Source organism: Mus caroli, chromosome 6, assembly GCF_900094665.2.
Source record: "Mus caroli chromosome 6, CAROLI_EIJ_v1.1, whole genome shotgun sequence".
Taxonomy (NCBI): domain Eukaryota; kingdom Metazoa; phylum Chordata; class Mammalia; order Rodentia; family Muridae; genus Mus; species Mus caroli.
The window spans coordinates 4,835,025-4,854,831 of NC_034575.1; the positions used below are offsets into that span (position 1 = coordinate 4,835,025).

The window sequence follows — 19,807 nt, forward strand, 5'->3', positions numbered from 1 at the left end:
TACTAAACTTTGGGTTTTAAGCATAATCAATCCTTGGTCCCCAAAGAGCAAATAAAGAGTATTTAGCTTGTCTTTTTTTTTATAGCCCTGGCTGTCCTGGAACTCACTCTGTAGACCAGGCTGGCCTCAAACTCAGAAATCCGCCTGCCTCTGCCTCCCGAGTGCTGGGATTAAAGGCATGTGCCACCACACCTGGCTTTTAGCTTGTCTTTTTAGGGTTTAAAGCCTGTTTGGACATTTTTTAGTTCCTGTTTCTTATTTCTTATTTTAACCATATTATACTTTAAGCATAAGCTGACATTTGTGACTTTTTTACTTTTGTGATTTATATTATGAAAACATATGTTTTAGCTACCTTATCTTGAAAATCACTGTTTTTCAACATGAACCCATTTATAAAAAACTTTTTTATGGTTTTAGAGTAACGTTTTTTTCCTTTTTATTAAAATTTTTTTTAACTTTCTTTGTGTGTGTAAGTTGCACATCACACACCCCAGTGTCATACATCTCCCTGTCCCTTCTTATTCTCCCCTTTCCGTTGCAACTCCCCCCCAAATAAACACAAACAAACATGAAACAACAACAAACAGCTTATAGAAACTCTCTCATCCTGGAAGCTGTAGTGTGCCCCAGTGTGTCCCGCAGTCTGTCCCTCTGTCCATACATCTTCATTTACAAATGTTCACTGCAGTGTCTTTTGTCTGGTTCAAGATCTCTGGCTTCTGTGACACCATCAGCACTAGATCTCACTGGGACTCCTTGGAGGAATTTTTTTAATGGTAAAATTACAGATGAAAACACTGTTCATACAAAGGACTTTGTATCACATGTTAAAACTGCCCTGTTGTGTTAAAACTTCTTAATAGTAGAACTACAGATTGAAAATATTCCAGCAAAGGACTTTATATAACATGTTAAAACTGCCCCAATTGTAGATTTATCTCACTAAGATCATTACCCATTTATCTTTTCCAAGACTTCATGAGACATTGCACACATTTCCAGTGTCTGGAAGTATATAATAAGAATCTAGAAAATGCCATATTCTTATCATTCTATAATTTTTACAGTTGTACCATACCAATAGCAGATAATGGGACAGGTCTATGTAATGTTATATTATTCATAATTCAAAGTACTTATTATAACTCATATCTGCTAGAGCTCATTCTAGAATGTAAGCAAAAGGAAGATTTGAATAGTCCTACATAAGCATATGACCTGCTGTTACCTGCTTACTAACTTGTAAGTTTCAGTAAGGACGGACGGGCAGTCTAGTTTAGTTCACTGGTTTCTCTTCAGCAAATTCAGCCATACCTGACAGGTGTGGTGCTAAGTGGAGATGTTTAAAGTATTCTTAGAAGAGCTTTCTTTACAGCATGTCCATATTTAGAGGCTGTGTCTTTATTACTGCTTTGAAAATACTGCTGTCCTTTTAAGTTATTCTATTGTGTGTTGTTCATGCAGAGTGTGATTCTCTTAATGAATATAAAGGCACCCAGATGTAGGCATAGGTACTTTTGATGAAGGAGTTGGGGAGCTACAGAGTTTTTATTTCTTGGTGAAAGTAAAGAAAAGAAAATAGCATTACTTAGACACGTGTCATCTTTCCTTACAGTTACTCCTATTGACAGTTGCTAAATTTTGATCATGTACCAATTTTGATCAAAGTAGCATTTCTGTTTAGACCCCTGTATTTAGTCAGTCATAATTCTAACCTAATTCATAGGCTAACTTAGGCTTTTTATTATATTAACATTTTATTTCAATGTTTTTGTTCAAATCCATTTTCATAGTGAACTACTACCTACTTAGGAATGAATAAATATATTCTTATTTCTTGGTTAGTTACTGCTGTATATGTCCTCAAAATAATTTTTTTCAAAATAGTCTGAAGATTCTTAATGGTTTAGACATTGGTTATAATTTCAAGACATTAGACCTCTCAATCTAGCCTTCATGGTCAATAGCTAGCATCGCAGATTTGATGCTAGACAGCTTCATTCCTGGAGAATCTGGTATTCCAGAGATCATTGGTGCTGTGGAAATGATTCAGTCTATAAAGTGCTTGCTATGCAAACATGAAGACCTGACTTTGATCCCTAGAAGCCAGGTACAAAACAACCTAGCACAGTTTTTGTGCTTGTAATCTCAGCACTGGGTAGGTAGAGACATGTAGGTCCTTGAACATCACTGCCCAGCCAGCCAGGCTTGCTCCACACAACCTCAGATTTTCCTGCGGCTTCCTTTGACACATGCACACAGATGCACCTGTACACATGAGCACATGTGTGTGGGGACACACACACACACACAACCTTGCTTTCTTTGGAAGAAGTAGGATATTATCTATGTTACAATAGCACCAGTGTGTGTCAGTCTATTTAAAACAACTCTTATTTTTACTAGCGTCTGCTGAAGAAAGTGGACTAGTCAATTTCTGAATGGTGTACTTGTTTAAAATTTGCAGATTAGAGGTTTGTCATTGTTGATATTCTTGAGAATTTTCTGTGGTTTAGGCACTTCTTAGTCCTTTTATATTATGGATTTGAAAACATTATTATTTTAAAACAGCTGTGTCTCATTAGTCATTCCTGTTTTATGGCTCAAAAGCATGGGTCATGTAAGTAAAACTCAGGTAGTCTGATTGCAAACCAGAATTCTTAATTCTCCTAACTTTCCTTTCTCAAATTTGCCTGAATTTCAGATGCACTTAGATTTTTCAAAAGGAGAAAATAACAGCCAGGCTCTTTTGAGAGATGAGATGCGAACTTTGGAATTTAAAATGCTTCTAATGAATCTTGTAAACTAGGGTTATGAATCACTGCTTGGGCTAGGTATGGAGCTCAGGGGTAGAACAGTTATCTAACGTGTGTGGCCCTACGTTCAAGTCCCAGCACCTCACAAAGCAAAACAAAACAAAAAAAGACATGATAAGTTATTATTGTTTCCTGGAAAGTAAGTTTATTTGATAATCTAATAGGAATAAAATATATGTAATGACATAGGGCTATAATAGAACCATAATAAAGATTTTATGTACCTGATTCTATGACTCAACAGTCATACATGTGAATTACTTTTATACTGGGACTGTGAATCATAGAATGTAGTATATGAGATCCTAAGTCATTTCTGAAAGCAAAAATACACATGGTTTAATGAATACTTTTTCTGTATAAAATTCCAAGTTTTAGTAATTTAAAATTTTCCAAGCTTTAATTTGTTTGAAAATATTTGGGAAATTACTTGTATTTGGTGTTAGTATTGTGCATGCATAAGTATGTTCTATAATAATAAGTAATTAAGTTGAAATAGAAATAGGTCAGATTAGCAAATATTTGCTTATAGTTATTTTATACTGTCTTTTTAGGTCATCATATATTAAATGTAAATACTCATATATAACCAAATGATTTTTTAAAAAAAGATTTAAGGTATTGAACATATTTATGTTTGTTTATGAATGTTTAAATGGATAAATTAAAACAAAACACACTTACTATCTCTGAAATTATAAGAATAAAACTTTAAGATAAAAAATAATTTATTTTAAAATATTACCAGAAAAAATATATCCATTTTCAGGTTATTTAGCTTACAACTAATTTTAATTTGGGGAGAGTCCTTTGAAATTGTAATAAAAGTGTAAAGAGAAACTGTAATTAGCTTGCTGATGTAAGTGAGGCCGGCCAATGTGACATTTCTTGCATAATAATAGCGTGGGTACTTGATTACTATGTAGTCACATGCCAATTGCTGGCATGAAAGTCTTGTTAAAGGTATCAAAACCATGACTTTAAATTGATTCCATTTACTGGTGGGCTGTGATGTGCTCATCGGTAATCTCCATAAGGTATCCCAGGCCTTATCACCCATTTGTTAGAAAAGTAAGGTTGAGGTTGAGAGGGAAACTCAAGGTCTCGTTCACAACCGCTTAGAAGTTGAGCAGTCCTAATAGTTTAACTTTACTCAGAGACAGCACTAAACTTGGGCTCTTGAGTGCACTGCATCAACCCAGGCAAGAGATCTTCTTCCCCTCCTGTCTTCTGTGTGTAAGAAATAGGTAAATGTTGAGTCTAAGAGAATCATTAAATCTGAATAAATCTAAAAATAACATAATGAATCATAAAATCTATAAAAAAAACTTAACCTCATTCTGTTATTTAATTTATTCCAAGAGGTTATTCTATACATATTCTGTAAGATATGTCTAACAGTGATAAACTATATGCTTTTGTAGCTTGTCTAGTAGTGTGTGATTTCCCAGCCAGGGAGGCAGCCCTTTCAAATGTAAGCATAAATCTGCATTTCTAAGCCTAACATTCTAAATATGCACAAAATAAAGTGTTAGAGTGCATACTTTCTAGGCATGTATTATGTACCTCATGATGATAAAAATGTTCACATTACTCAGTTTCTGAGTGCTGGACTGTCTTCCGTATCCTAAAATAAAGCAACTCACCAAAATTGTAATGTAATTTGTGGTTAATAACATTTTTCAAAATTCATGGAAATGAGACATCACAGTAGATCATGTATGTGGTATTTTAGTAGTGAGCATTGGTTTGAATTAGGTCAGAACTTAGGTAAATGGGACTATTATAGAGATCTGTTTACAATTTGGCATCTTTCAAAGATAATGATGCATCTTAGTAGACTTGGATTTCCAAACACTTTTGCCAGATAGGAAAAGAAGTTGCACATAGGTTTTTATAGCTTTTTATGAATAGGCCATTTTGTTTTGGGTCAAAAATATGAGGAAAACATGTTTGGGAGCAGTGTTTCTGGATTTTTTTCATGTCATTAGTGCCTAAAATGCAAGCTACGCTGAAATCTCTATAGTCTATAGGTATAAATCTGGGCAAATTATGCTTTTTAAGATTATTATGGATAAATGGAAGACATGTTGCAAACTTGTTTTGCCCTGTATGGTTATTATTCCTGGTGTTTTAAAAGTATTATTTATTAGGAACTTTTATAATAAAAATTATTCATATACAAAACTACGCAATTAAATTGGTTAGACAGGTGAGAGATCATGTAGAGAGTCCCTCCCTTATTATAATCTTGTAATTCTTCTGTATGATTAATGCATATTACTGCAATCATTCACATTTTCAGATTACAACTGTGATTTTTCTCAAAATGAAGTTTTTCTGGGCTAAAATGTCATCCTTTTATATTCTGTGGCCTAGCAGATTACTGTTGAATTTAAGTTTTTGTTTAAAAAAAAAAAAAAGGACTACACAAGGCTGTTAGAAATACCCTTGCAATGATAAGAGGCTGGCTTTGTGGTGAACATCTGTTTGGAAATCAAGTTTCATTTCACAGCACTTTCAGCTCGTAGTTAATATAACTGCTTTAAATTTACAGACAGTGGGAGTAGCTCACCGTTACCCAAGTACGCTTCATCTCCCAAACCAAACAACAGCTACATGTTCAAACGGGAGCCCCCAGAGGGATGTGAGCGAGTCAAGGTCTTTGAGGAAATGGCGTAAGTAATGTCTTCTCTGTCAGCTGGGCTCTGAACCTTTGTACTGAGAGGTTGATTACAGAAGAATCAACTCCTCTGTCCAGCTGATACTTGTTCCAAAAACAAGTTTGGAAAAGAGAATTGAATAGACAGAAGGACCTACAGTGAGGACCGGAGGGCTGCTAGAAACACATAAGCCAGGACTGCAAACTGAGACATCATCCGTCCACACTGTCGCGCTTGCTCTCTCTCCCCTCTGCCCCTCCTTCTCCCTTCCTTCTCTCTGCATTCTCCCTACTTTTCTCTCTTCTTTTACTTTCTGTTTTGAAAAGCTCCACTTTTAATCTTTAAGATTGTTCTTTCAAAAACTGTTAGTTGAGCTGACCAACAAATACATTTAGGAAGAACACTAGTGAGCACATGCAAGTAGCGTGCAGATGGCCTGTGATTGTGCACGTCACAGGGAAGGCAGTGTGCTTCTCTCTAGACCTGTCTAGCATGTGTATTCATGAATTCATGTTTGCTGTCCTTTTTTATTGTACATTTTCAATGTGGGCAGGTTAGAAATTAAATTAGAAAAAGAGGTTCATGCTATCTAGAATCTATCACTCAGAAGATGACTATGTGGCTCTTGGTGTAACTCATTCATTCCTTTGTCCCTGTGGGTACCAAATGCAGACTGCTTCTCTTGCATCCCAGAAAGGAACAGAGAGTGTACCAGTTAGTTGTTAGTGTAGTCTGGAAAGTGGGTGTTGTGGGAATATGGACTCTATTCTTTTGGCTGATTGAGAGTCCACAGAACAAACAGTTTTTCCCCATCTGTACTGATAGATGTATATCTAAAGATGCAGAAAAAGTTGAAAGGGCTTAAAATCAAATAAATGATAAATATCATTGCTATTTATACTTATTAGCGATGTTCATTCTAAATGTGTATAATACCTCAAGTACAGTGTAGAATTTCTTTTTTATTCCTCAATGATTGGAAGCAAACCAAAGATCTCTAAAAATTTGCCTGGCCCTTTTGAAAATTTTTTTTCCTTAAATGTCATTTCAGTGCCCTGTATGTGATAATCTCCCAGCTGACCTGTGCTATGGAAGATGTTTTTCCTCTGTGTGCACATAACTCATCCCTGTCATTCACATTGTAGCTGTTTTATAAAACTCCAAGTTATTCACAAAGTACATTATAGTGACCAGAAAACTAATTCTGTTTTATGGTTTTAGGTCTCGTCAGCCTATCTCGGCCCCTCTCTTTTCATGTCCTGACAAAAACAAGGTTAATTTCATCCCAACCGGATCAGCTTTCTGTCCTGTAAAACTTCTAGGCCCTCTCTTACCTGCCTCTGACCTGATGCTCAAGAACTCTCCTAATTCTGGCCAGAGCTCGACTCTGGCAACACTGACCGTAGAGCAGCTTTCCTCCCGGGTTTCCTTCACATCTCTCTCTGATGACACCAGCACAGCCGACTCCCTGGAGCCCTCTGCCCAGCACCCATCTCAGCAGCAGCAGCAGCTCCTACAGGACTTGCAGGTGGAGGAACACGTCTCCACTCAGAACTATGTGATGATCTAAAGCAGAGGGGGAGCTGGTCTCCACCCATGGTTCATGGATTGGGAATGAGATCTCAGACATCTATCTGCATGGAGTGACAAACTTTCCCAACATCACCAACAGCAAAATACTTAGCATCACAAAATAGCTATTAACACTGATCTTGGCAGGGACCGACTTATATTCAGCAGTTTTTGTGGAAAGCAGTAATGCTTGCAAAAATGTGTGTGTCATTCAGCATTTAAGTGGAGACTATGCATTTCATAGTATGTCTGACAGATTAGTACTGTGTCCTGTGTTTTGTTCCAACATTTTCAGTATGAATAAGCTCTATTTCAAAAAGTTGCCTGTCTAAGTAGAAAATGTCTTGCTGTGTTTTGTCCTATGGAAAATACTGTACTTCAGGATTATGTTTACAATTGATCCAGGTGTTTGTTTCTAACTTCTATAATACATACAATGCAAAAAAAAAAGAAAAATGGCCACAACAGTTGCACAGTGCCCACCCTCTGGCCTAGCTTCAGGTACTTCAGTTGAAGTCTAAACTCAGGTAACTTGGAATGTATGTCATATTGGGATATTAAATATTTCACAGCTGCAGAGCTAAAGAGGGAACATCACTCTTTTGCCTTTCCTTGTTTTATGCATTTCCTTTTCTTCACTCCATTCCACATTAGAATAAGAAGTGCATTCATCCCTAGGAGATGCTAATCCTGGGTATAGGGAACATGAGGAGAACCAGCAAATTTATGGTGTGTGACATCACTCTTGTCATGTGGTTACCAGTAGAACAACTGTTGCATTCACTGTTTCAACATGCGTAAATGTGGCTTTATTTTTAAAAAAAAAAAAAAAAAGAAAAAAAGAAAAAACAAGTTGTATTGCTCAGTGACTGACTGTTACAGTGTTGCAAATAAAGCGTTAGTAGTAGCCTACATAAACATTCCACATTGTGTGTGATGAAATTTAAATGCAGGAATGGCTGGAGTTCATTTCAAAGCAAGAGGCGTTTTGCAGAAATAAATAAGGATTTTTCTTTATACTGGCCATTGGGGTCATAATTGCTACTATTTTTATCTAAAGACATATTTATGTTTAGCTTCATTTTAGGAAATTCTAATTTGCTGGTTACAAAGTGAGATATTTTGGTTACTGTTTCCCTCAAGTATTTGGTAAATGAGTTGTATTCATGTAGAGAGAATGTGTATGTCTCAGAACCAGTGCAGCATAAGCAAGCAGATTTCTCGTTGACTTTTGAGAGCAATAGCTTAAAGCTGTCTCATTTAAGCCTCAGATAACACTATCATGAATAATTTTGTTAAGACGTACAACGCATGGAGTGGAGCAGAACCCCAAGTACATAGCCTTGAACTTGCAGACTTGACAGAAGTTCTCCACAAAGTGCATAGAAGAGAGCCATAGAGATTCCTGTTGCCACCTGGAGAGCCCGACTTCAGACTTTGTTTTTTGCAGCACAGCCTGTGCAAAAGTAAAGGGACGCTTTTGTATTGGTGTTCCATTGCTTTCAGTTCAGTGAGAGCCTAGAGTTCTCCCATCTCCACCTAACGTGTGTGGCACAATGTTTGGTTTGGTGGTTTTTAGAGTCAGGGGAACCGCGGTCTACAGTTACTCTTCAGTTTTCCTTAGGCCATACCTGCGGTTTCCTTTGGAGCCAGTGAGTAGAAGGTGAGCTGATAAAGTGATGATACCGTGTTCATTTTTACAAAATGCTGTGCGTGAGTGTGCATGCACGTGCACACGGATGTGTGGATGTGTGTATTCTGTGTGCTATTTTGTCACCTCAATCTCTCCTTTCCACCAAAGTTTGCAGTAATACTCTCTTCTGAAGGTGCGTTCTGACTCGCAGTCAGTGTTACAGAGACTGTCATGGAGAAAAGGACTCAGTTGACTTTTGCCATTTTCATAGGGGAACCTTTTAAAACAATCTTTTCAGCAGCAGACACCTTTAACCCTAATAATCTCAGGCCTTGATGAAAATACTATATTTTGTGGATTATGGTTAAAGGAAGAAAATTACTAGTTCCGTAAGATAAATATGAGCTCCATTTAAATTCTTTTTTTTTAAGTCTCTAACAATTTTATTGTAACTAAACAAAATTATGTGTACTTATTTTATTTGGCACGTGAAAACAGATATTTACAGATATAAAAAACTCGTATTGACAAACATTTAAGCGGACAGACTCAAGTTGATAGAAGCATGATACAGATTTGGTAAAGCGAATCTCAGATACTGACACTGAAGCAAGTGCTCTCAGCTCCATCAAACAGACCACAGCCCTCCCTGGCCAAAACTCCAATCAATTCTGTCTTAGTATCTAAGATAGACATCCACTTTGTTTTTTATAAGTCAATCTTGGCCCTTTTATGAACAATTAATTCCTCTATTCACAAAAGGCATCATAATTATTTTTACTTTCTTAAAGTTGGAGGGTTTTTTTGTTCTTGTTTTTTAAGTAGCCAAGATCTACAGTTGATCTACTAAAAGGTCACGATCTTTGTAAGTTCTTTTTACTCTTATTAGTTCCAGGCAAAGGACCCACTTTACAGCTGGCTTTTAGGATCTTGCCATTCAAACAGTCTTTGTTGTTATGGTAACCACACAGACACTTTGTACAATATTCAAATTGACAGCTTTCCCGTTTGTAGACTGCTCCCTCTAAATAGTGATCATATTTTGCAGGGAAATTACAGCAAACACAGGCTTTGAGGCTTCCCTTGTTCTTCATTGTCTGCCACCTCCACGAACTTGTTGTGCCAGCTGTAGGTAGAACCTTTCTGACCACGCTGACTGGAGGACTTGACCTGAACATCTTTTTTTTGGGAGGTGCCCAGGTTGACGATGACTTTTGAAAAGAAGTTAGTGCAGCTCTGCCCACAACATATCCTCTAGTTGCAGCATGTAGTGACAACTTACTGCTTTCAATGACTCTCTGCATGGTTTTGCTGTAGAGGTGGACCGCTCCCTTATTGTTTTCCAGTATCTTCTTACAAATTCTGCTCACTTTAGACAGATTTATTAAGTCCATGCCGCTGAGCTTCATCAAAATATTAGCCAACAGGTGCATAAATCCCCTCCAGGAGAGCTCAGTCAGGATATCTAGGTGTTTCAGGCCCATTTTCTTGCCAATTATATTTTGCACTCTAAAGTTCCCGCTGGCGATAACTTCCTTCAGCATTTCTCAATCCACTTTAGAGTTTTGCTTGCCATTCTTTTTTTAGTGTTGAGCAAACCACTCTTTGAAAATGCAGGACAGGCAGCAGGGTTTTGTTGGGATGCTGGTCCGGGTTCTGTGATGGCAGCAGACGGGCCTGGGGACTGTTTCTGAAGTTCTCCAGGATGAGGATGCCATCATCAGGGTCACTTTGTGTGAATGATGAGTAGCCACTGTCCTCATTACAGTCCACTGGCCTCTAGCTCGTCTGGTTCGTTTGAACTATCTAGTGTGTTTTGTACACGTTGATTTTCCTTGTTATCATGACCCACAATTGGTGACTCGATGAAAGACAACCTCTCATGGTTTCTAACACAGTCCTTACAGGAAGGTTCTAAACACACGGGACTGTAGGAACCTTCTCTCCCACTGTCCTCAGGCTTCACCACTTCAAGCTCAGAAAGATCAGGGTTGCAATTAAAATACTTCATTGTAACAGAACAGGGCTTTCTTCTTTATGTCCACGGTCGTCCACGCGCCAAGACAGCAGGGACAAGAGGACGGCTGGCACAGATCACTGCAGGTGCGCCTGCTCATGCGGGAAAACTAGGGTTCCAGTGCAGGGGAGGTGGCGGCGACCATAGGAAAGAGGTGGCCGGCCCTCCATTTAATTTCTAATATCTGGGTTAGCATTACATGATGTGTTGATCTTATGCTCAGCATTTGTCTAAGATGCAATAGTATCATTATCAATTTCAGAAATATGGACTGAATATGCTTTTTTGGTGATGAAATCTATGTACGATATTTATAGTGATGTGCTTTTATTTTCTCATGAGAAACTAAATATTGTGTTGTACATTTGTTTTTAGCATATATTAAAGTTTTAAACCAAATGTGTTAAAGCTTACGCTTTGCCATGTAAATCCCCCAGAAGTTGGTGAGCTCAAATGTATCCTACATCCAGCTGTAGAAACTTGTCAGAAATTGTTTAAATTTTGTATATAGGTGACTGTTTAATTTTAGCCACTGCGCTGAACAGTATTCAAGTTATATAATATGGCTTTACACAAGAAATGTGTGGCTTCTGTTTTGTATTTTTTTCAGTATAGAAGTTCCTGTGTCTTATTTAAATAAAGTTATTAGTAAAACTGGAATAGTTTACATGTGTTTTTAAAAGACTGGTTGTTGGCATGTTACCCATCGGAGGTGAATTCTGCCTTAGGTAAGGGCAGTGTTGGTGCTCACTGAGTTCCTCCCCTGAAGAACTCGAGCTGTGGGGAGTCTTAATTGGATCAGATTTCTCCACTTTGGTTTCCTCTTGACACTTAATTTGCACACTTTGCATCCCAGGTAACAAGTTGAATGTTTGGAGTCCAAAGTTTTGTGCTGCTTCCAGTCATGAGCGTTTGTAACAGAGAAAGCATTGTTCGGTTTCATTCCTATGCCTAAGAATTTATCGGGAATGAGTTTAAATTCAGTGAAATCACCTCTGAAGAAGTTGTGTGTTTCCTACAAAACTGTAAGAGTAGTTTGTTTCAGTCTTACTAGGTTCAGTATAAAAAGGTCCAAAGTTTTAACAAAACAAAGATAATATGTATTTTATGCCCGTAAACAATTATACAAATAGCAAAACACTTAGGAAAGCCACTGTGAAGAACCATTTGCCCCAGAGTATTTATTTCTGATCATAAAAGAATTAAAACAAAATTGATATATTAAACTTAAAAATGATTGCTTTATTGCTATTTTTTTAGTTGCGGGAAAACAAAATATGAAGGGTTTTGAGGTTGAGATTTATCTATTAGTCATATGCTAAGGGTATATAGTCCATACAGAAAATACTCTTAAGAGTTTTTAAAGTTTAATTGCAACTAAATGTGAAGGAAAGTTACATTTTCATCCTCATGTTTGACTTAATCATAAAATAAGCTTAATACAAGTAGCCATGAGAAATAAACCAAATTTTAGGAGCAAGGGGAGAGAAATGGAGGCAAGGAGTGTAGGTATTCCAGCCATAGCTACCTAAAGCAGCTGTATCTATGAGTATTAAGTGGCTGCCTGGCATCCCACACTGAAAAGTGCCACTTAGTTTGAAGTGTATTCTTTATGTATTTCCTGCAGCTCTATAGGTGGCTTCTACCTTCTATACCCACCTCTAATACTCAGAACTCTTGTACCCACCCGTAGGTTTCATTCTTAGCTCATTGGGCATGTGAACCTGCACACTTATATGGAAAAAGAATTGCTTAATTTATACTTCCATTCAAAATCTTAATGCTGGTATCTGGTTTATACCTATACCTGTTCTCAAACTTCCAGCTTATCCCAGCCTCAGTGATTAAATATAATAAAAGTACCACTTTGCCCTTATGTTGGGCCAGCTCTTCTCATCTGTACTAACCATGCTGCAGAGTCTTCTGAGCTGAATATATTTATTCTCTTTGAGTGAGGAGTCTGTATTCAAAACCTATGGAGGAGCACATTAAGTGCACGATTGGGTATACCTTCTGGCCTATAGCTCCCTTTCTAAGGCATGCCATAGAAACTAGAATTTCTACTCAAGTGGGTCATACAAACTCTCAGTATTGACCACAGACATTCTCCCCATCCTCTATATTCAGAAGAGTTCTGTCTCATACCCTGGAAAAAAGAATGAAAGACCAAAAAGAATCTAAAATTTAGACCCTTAATAGGACTTACTCTCAAACAAACCTTATGCCTATATGTTGAAGTCTCCAAGGACAGGACTTGGAGTGCTTCCAAATGGCTAGGCAGAAGTTTCTGGAGAGTGATGTGCTGAGAGGAACATGGATTCTTCCTTCATACCTTGCCATATACATTTCCCCATCTCTAGCCTTACGGTATCATTTATAAAAATAAAACCTTTACAATAGTCTTTAAGTGTGAACTGGACCACATGCCTTATTCTGAAATGGCTGGCAGATGGGATGAGGTATTAATTCTGAAGGTAGGTTATAAAAGAGACTGATGTCTTAGGTGTGCAGCTTTCTTGGAACCACTGCAAAGAGGGAAGGGGAAGGAGTGTTGTGATGAACCTAAGAAGTCTGTGAAAGACCAAGTTGTGGTTAATGGAGGCCTCAGCCCACCAATATATAGAAACATCTGCCTGACCAGATAAGGTTAGAGGTAAGTACATTTCTCCAGGTACCTTGGGCTAGAATGCTAAGCTAAACTGCTCTAAGTACCTGACCTTCAGTAGGTGTGTAAAATGATACGCGCTTATTGTTTTTAAGTGCTAGGCATCCTGGAAACAAGTCATGTAGACGTAGCAAGCAGATGCTAATCCTTTATGCACATGCACCTTTTATTACCTTATTTTGCAGCATGTAGTTAGATCTAGACCTGGGGAATGAGGCTGACTTTTTCAGAATGGACACTTAAGAGTAGCTTCACTAGTTCCTTTCCCTATCACGATACCCAAGTACCAGACAAAAAGAAGCAGATGAGGTGCAGGTTTATTTGTGCTCCCATTTCAGAGGAATACAGTTCATGGTGAGCAAGTCATAGTGATGTTCGCTGACACGGGTGTGTGACTGGGACCCCTCACGTTTCAGTGAACAGGGTGCAGGGAGAGGAGAATTATGGTAATCATCCTCTCCCTGACTCTCTCCCTTGTCCTCTCTCCCTGCCCCCTCTCCAATTTTCGTCTGGGGCCCCAACCCACAGGATGGTTTTGTTCATAATTCAGAGTGAGTCTTTTCTCTTCAACTTCTGGAACTAACCTCACAGATATGCCTAAAGGTGTGCCTCACAGTTCTCAATCCAGTCAAGCTGACAACATGGCTAACTAACCATTATAAGTCAACCCCTTGTCAATTTTGACACCATGCATATCACTTTATTCCATAATATTTCCATCCCTGGCCTCTCAAAAGTCGTTTATGACTACTTTAGTATGTAGTACATAGTAGCATTTTGTTCATCTCCAAATGTCCAAACATTTCCAATGTTGTTTGAAAGGCCATGGCCAAACCTTACTCTGAGACATGCATTCTCTTTAAACTATGAGCTCCTGTAAAATCAAAGCACAGGAAAACAAAAGCAAAACAACATTCATATCTAAAAGGGCAGACTTCTGCAAGTGAAGATATGGTCAAACCAAGACTGAAATCCAGCAGGGCAAACACCATATTCCACAGCTGCATGTTCAGCATATGGGTTTTTGATAGCATTTCTGAGACCCAGTGGATTGGGTAGCCCTTCCTCATCAGTTCTACTCTCTTGGGCCAGCTTCACTCCATGGCTTTTACCTTTCCTTGGTGGATATCCATAGTCCTGGAATCTCCAACACTCTGGGCTTTCCATTGCAAGTTAGGCTTCATCTTCAAAGCTTCATACAGTGGATCCTCAGCATCTTTTCAGGGAATCTAACACTGCACCACATTGCCTGACTTCATTGACTTTCTAGAACCTTGGCACACCTCTGTGTAAAGGACACATTTGTATGGCTTCAAAACCAGCACCAAGTGGTCTCCACTGCCTGCTTCTGTCTCCTACTTATGACAGAGTCTGTTCCTTTTCTACCACATCCATATTGACCTGAGTGCATAACTGGGAACTGGGAAAATACTCCCCTGGGTGGCTATTTTTTGGACAGTGGATCCTTGCAATAGCATTCTCAACTCAAACTCTTTTCAAATGAATTTGGAGTATAGAGTAGCTGGTACCTTCCCCTCCCTGTACCTTTCCTACTGCCCCCATGTAGAGAGTAGGATGCTTCTCTTTAATGACACTATCAAGGAGAGTTGCTTCCACCTCACCTACGCTGCATCTTTAAACTTGTGGCCCTTTCCTCACCAACTGCACAGTGTGTGTGTGTGTGTGTGTGTGTGTGTGTGTGTGTGTGTGTGTTTGTCCTCTTAGTGTGGACCTAAGTAGTCAGCACACACCAACCATACCACATCCTCAATGATATACTGCTTTAAAATATTCTCTTCCAGACAACTTAGTTCATCACTTTCCAATTCCTCCTAACTCATGTGTTCAGGACATTGGCAGGATGTGGACTGATTCTTTGCTATGTACAATGTAGCATGAATGGTTGATGGTCCAGTTCCCACTGGAATCTTCTGCCTCTGAAACCTCCTAGGCTGTCCTCCATGATCTGTCTTTCTCTTAGCCACTGTGGTTTTCCAGTTCCCCATCTGAATGGCTTATTAAGATGTGCCTATCATACTCTGGGTTTTTTTCTCACTCAAAGTTTCAAACTATTCCATTTTCCTTCTGCAGACCAGTTCCAATGGTCAAGTGATTTCCATTAATGACCTCACTTCTTAGGACCAATTTTCCATTGGTTGGTTTTCTAATCACTGTAGCCAAACACCTACACAATGTAACCTAAGCTAGGACTTCCTTAAGCTCAGAGTGAGTATGGTGGGGAAGATGACCATGGCAACAGAAACATTGTGAGGTCGAACTTCCTCACAGCCTTACAGACCCTTTTCCTTCTTTTATTCAGTCTAAGGCCAGCTGGATGGTGCTGCCATGTTCAAAGTGGACCTTCCTCTGGAAACACGCTTTCAGACATGCCCAGGGTTGTAGCAGAACATTCTAAATCCTGCCAAGTTGACCATGAAATTTTGCCATAACAAAACATTCTCATAGAAAATGTCATTTGAAAATCAAATGATGGTACACCTCTACTGTGTGGGTCTAAAATTAACCTAACAGTAAACCAGCTAAGAAACCCAGTGAAATACAAGGATGTCTAAGACTCCCAAAAACAGGGATATCCTTGGGAAATGATGCTGGAAGAGCCAAATAATTGATCATGTTTTAAAGAGTGGTGATATAAAGAAGGAGAGAGGAAGATAAACGTTAGAAAAGGATTTTTCTACCCTTAAACTCTTCATTTCTTTCTTGTCTGTTTTGAGACAGAATTGTGATAGAAAGCCCAGGTTGGCCTGAAACTCATTATTGTACAGCTTCAACCTCCCAAGTGCTACAGCTAAAGTATGTACTACTGTACTCCAGCTTGAACATTTGTGGTATTTTGTTTTTGCCTTGGTTACCAAGAGACTGGTAACCCACTGCCTCTGAAGTGGGCTATCCCATTCCATAGGCATTTGCATCTCTCAAAAAGAGAAATATATGTTTTTTTTCACCCCCAAGAGGTTCCAGATCAGTCTTGTGAGGATTTCTTTCATGCACAGTAGCCAGTTTCTTAGCACTAAGAATTTAAGCAATTAGATCATTTTTCTCTAAAAGATTTTATGATAGCCAGAATAGGTTCTCTTTCACACTATAAGCTCTACTCAAGCCTTGGCATCTAATTGAAGCATAACTTTGATGGCAATCCTTTAGCCAGGATTGGCTATAGCCCTGCTGGCAATGGATGTTATTTCAAACCACTTTCTGGAAGCAAGATGGATAAAAGGTGGATGCAGGGCTCCACAAGAACCTGCCAAAAGGGGAGAAGGGTTCATACTGGAAAGCCAACCCTCTTCTTAGGTTTTCTGTTCCACTTTAGAAAGGAAAAGGATTGCACTCCAGGGACAGAAGTTAACAAAGGACAGCACTCATATGCTGCAAGGAGCAGCCTGTCATTTTTCATATGGCCTGGAGTCAAGGGAGATGGGTAATCTTAGCTGACGTCCCTTCACCTGCTCCTCTGATTACAAACAACTGGTGTGGTCTCTCCTACTTCCTTCCCAGACCACCACACTCGAGCAAGACCGGGACCTTTTAGGAAGGAGGAATTCCTATTCATATCCCTAACCTTGTCTTCTAATCGCTCCATGGAATCCAAGGCTAGAGTAGCTGGTCCTATGGGAACATAAAAAGGAGTGGGGCAGAGAGCTGTAAATGGTTCCTGCTGCTGATTCACACTGGCATGTGGTAGAATGTTAGATGTGTGCTGAGTGCTTATCTGCTCTTTGGAAGGTTTTTTTTTTTTTTTCTTTCCCCCCTTTCTTTCCTTAAGACAAAAGACAAAGAAGCAATGTGACCTTTCAAGGGATGGCTGACAGTCCTCCTACTGGCCAGCTCCTTCCCATCCATCTGTCTAGGTTTTGAAAGAGGGTAGATATGACTTAGATTTGCATAGTCCCACCGTAAAGGCAAGGAGAAAATGGAGCAAATGACTAATGTGAAAATAAATATTAACCACACTACTAATCAGTGTGATGGACATTAACGCAGTCTGTTGCTTTTTGGTTGGCAAAGAATAAAAGAATAAAAGTTCAGTGCCCAAGGGAGGTGAGGTTGCTACCCCCTAGTATGGCTTGCTATCTTAAGTGTGTATTCAAGGACCACTCTCTGTCCTGTGGGAAGTAGCAGAAACTTAGCAGAACCTTCTAATAGGAGGGTGTTGGTCACTTGAACCCTGTTCTTAGTGGGGATGTTCAGTTCCCTGCCCCGCTCTGTTTCTGTTTTTGCTTCCAGGCTTCCACAAGATGAATATCTCTCCTATGTGCTAACACACATTTTCCTATGGTAAGATGCGTTTATTAAATGGGCAGTCACGGAGCCCAGAAATCTGCTCCTCTCCATTATGCTTGCTTCTTCAACGGCCTCATCTAGAAAACCGCACACTAATCCGTAAGACAATGAAGTGATAGTGCTTGAAAACGGTCGTGTTGATAGTAAACGTTCTAGCAACTTCCAGAGGGTACCTACCTGTGGGCTGGCCAGGGAGACTTGGTTCAGTTGGAAGAACGTTGGCTGCAGTGGGTGAGAGCGGTATGCTAACTTGGTGCACTCTGACTCTCGAGTCCATCTGGAGAGGGACAGACAATTTGGGGCTCAGTGCATTCTTAATCCCCTTTCTTGGTGAGTTTGTGCCCCTTATTCACCAAAGGAGATCTTTCCACTGTGTTGCTTGTGATTTTTGTCAGCTGACGGGTCACTCCCTGTAGAACCATGTCCTTCCCCATTCTGGAACCCAGTAGCTGTGAAGCAAATGGGAAATGGGGCAGATACTGGTGTCAGATATGGGTAAGAGAGGACCTTGCTAGACTGGGTGGTTTTATTTATAAAATGGAGATTTAAAAGTCTACCTTATTCTGCTTGGGTGCCATAACAAAACACTTGAGACACTGTATTGGCAGTTCTAGAAGCTCAGTGCCCTACTTCAGGGTACCAGTGAGGACTCTTTCTGGTTTGCAGAGGCAGAATTGTCCTCATGTGGCCTTTCCTAGGAGACAATGTGCCAGCTCTCTAATATTTCATCTTATTTGGGCCAACTTTCTTCCATAATGCCATTTTCCCTTAATTACCTCCTAAGGGTCAAATTTCCAAAAACCATGTCATTAGGGATTAGAACTTCAATGTAAATTTGAGGGGCACACAGATCAGTCCATAACAAATACCTACTTCTATCACAGAAATGCAAATTGGACATGGTGAGGGTGCAATTATAATCCCAGCAGAGCAGGAGAATCAGGAGTTGAAGGCCAGCCTGGGACAACATAGAAATAAATGTCAGCCTGTGTTCTATGAGTCTGCATCAAAACAACAAAAACAACCAAAACCCAAAATACAAAGCAAAAATTAGGGAGATGCAAACTAGATCTACCTCCTGACTGACAGGATGGTCATAAAAGAATCAAAAAGGTCAGACAATATTTCCAAGTCCAGGTGAGGACAGACAAAATTAGAGCCTACAATTACTGCTCCAGGCATCCTTTTAGAAAATCAGTTTGGAAGCTCCCAAAAAGGTTAGAATTATCAATTCACCCAGCAATTCCATTTCTTGCTTATACACGGAAGAAAACAAAATACATATCATTTGCACAAAAGCTTGTATCCACAACAGTTCCTAAGTCAAAATAGTCCAATGTCCACCAGTCAAATGACCACAGAAATCACATGTATAATCTGCAGACAGTTGAGTATTACTCAGCAAGAACATTTTTCAATGAGATGCTGATAAAACTGATGAGATGGGTGAGCCTTAAAAAATTATGCAAAGTCAAGCAGGCTAGGTACAAGATAGTCCCATTGATCTGAAATGTTCATACAGAGCCATCCTTGGGCACAAGTGAGATTAATGGTTGCTAGGATCTGATGAAGGGAGACTATGGGTGCATAGTTTCTTCTAGAAGCAATAAAAAAAATTGTTCTGAGATTAGGGGATGGCCATAGTTGCATGACTTTTTAAATCTGTGGAAAGCCATTGATGCATACACTTCACGTGTGGCATACTTCAAGAAACTGTATGTGTCTTAGTCAGTGTTCTATTGCTGGAAAGAGACACCAGGACCACGGCAACTCTTATAAAGGAAAGCATTTAAGTGGGGCTGGCTTACAGTTGCAGAGGTTTGAAGTCCATTCCTATCATGGCAAGGAACATGGTGGCATATAGAAGCCATGGTCCTGGAGAAATAGCTGAGAGTATCTGTATCAGCAGGCAGCAGGAAGAGAGAGGGGCATTGGGTTTGGCTGGAGCTCTTGAAACCTCAAAGGCCACCTGCAGTGTCATACTTTCCCCACAAAAAGACCTCACGAGCTACCCACAACACCCNCCACAGGATCTTAAGACTTCTGGTGAGTGGAACACAGCTTCTGCTCCAATCCAATTGCGCACGGGACCTGGGACTGCATTAGTTAGGGAAGCAGAAAAACGGCCTGAGTAGG

General features: G+C 39.4%; 1 protein-coding gene and 1 pseudogene across 6 annotated transcripts in view; one reads left to right on the top strand and one right to left on the bottom strand.

Moving 5' to 3' along the window:
* Positions 1-11,364, top strand: part of Glcci1 (glucocorticoid induced 1) — a 76,896-nt gene extending 65,532 nt beyond the window's left edge. For 4 of the 6 annotated variants that reach the window (XM_021164344.2, XM_021164345.2, XM_021164343.2 and 1 more), the window contains exons 7-8: positions 5,377-5,497; positions 6,704-7,394. In XM_021164344.2, the coding sequence (XP_021020003.1) occupies positions 5,377-5,497; positions 6,704-7,052 (470 nt within the window). In that variant the 3' untranslated portion in view covers positions 7,053-7,394. Of the gene's footprint in view, positions 1-5,376; positions 5,498-6,703 lie in introns of all 6 variants that reach the window. The other 2 variants (XM_021164341.1, XM_021164342.2) reach the window with 2 other exon arrangements.
* Positions 9,542-10,804, bottom strand: LOC110295935 (annotated as a pseudogene).
* Positions 11,365-19,807: the final 8,443 nt, after the last annotated feature.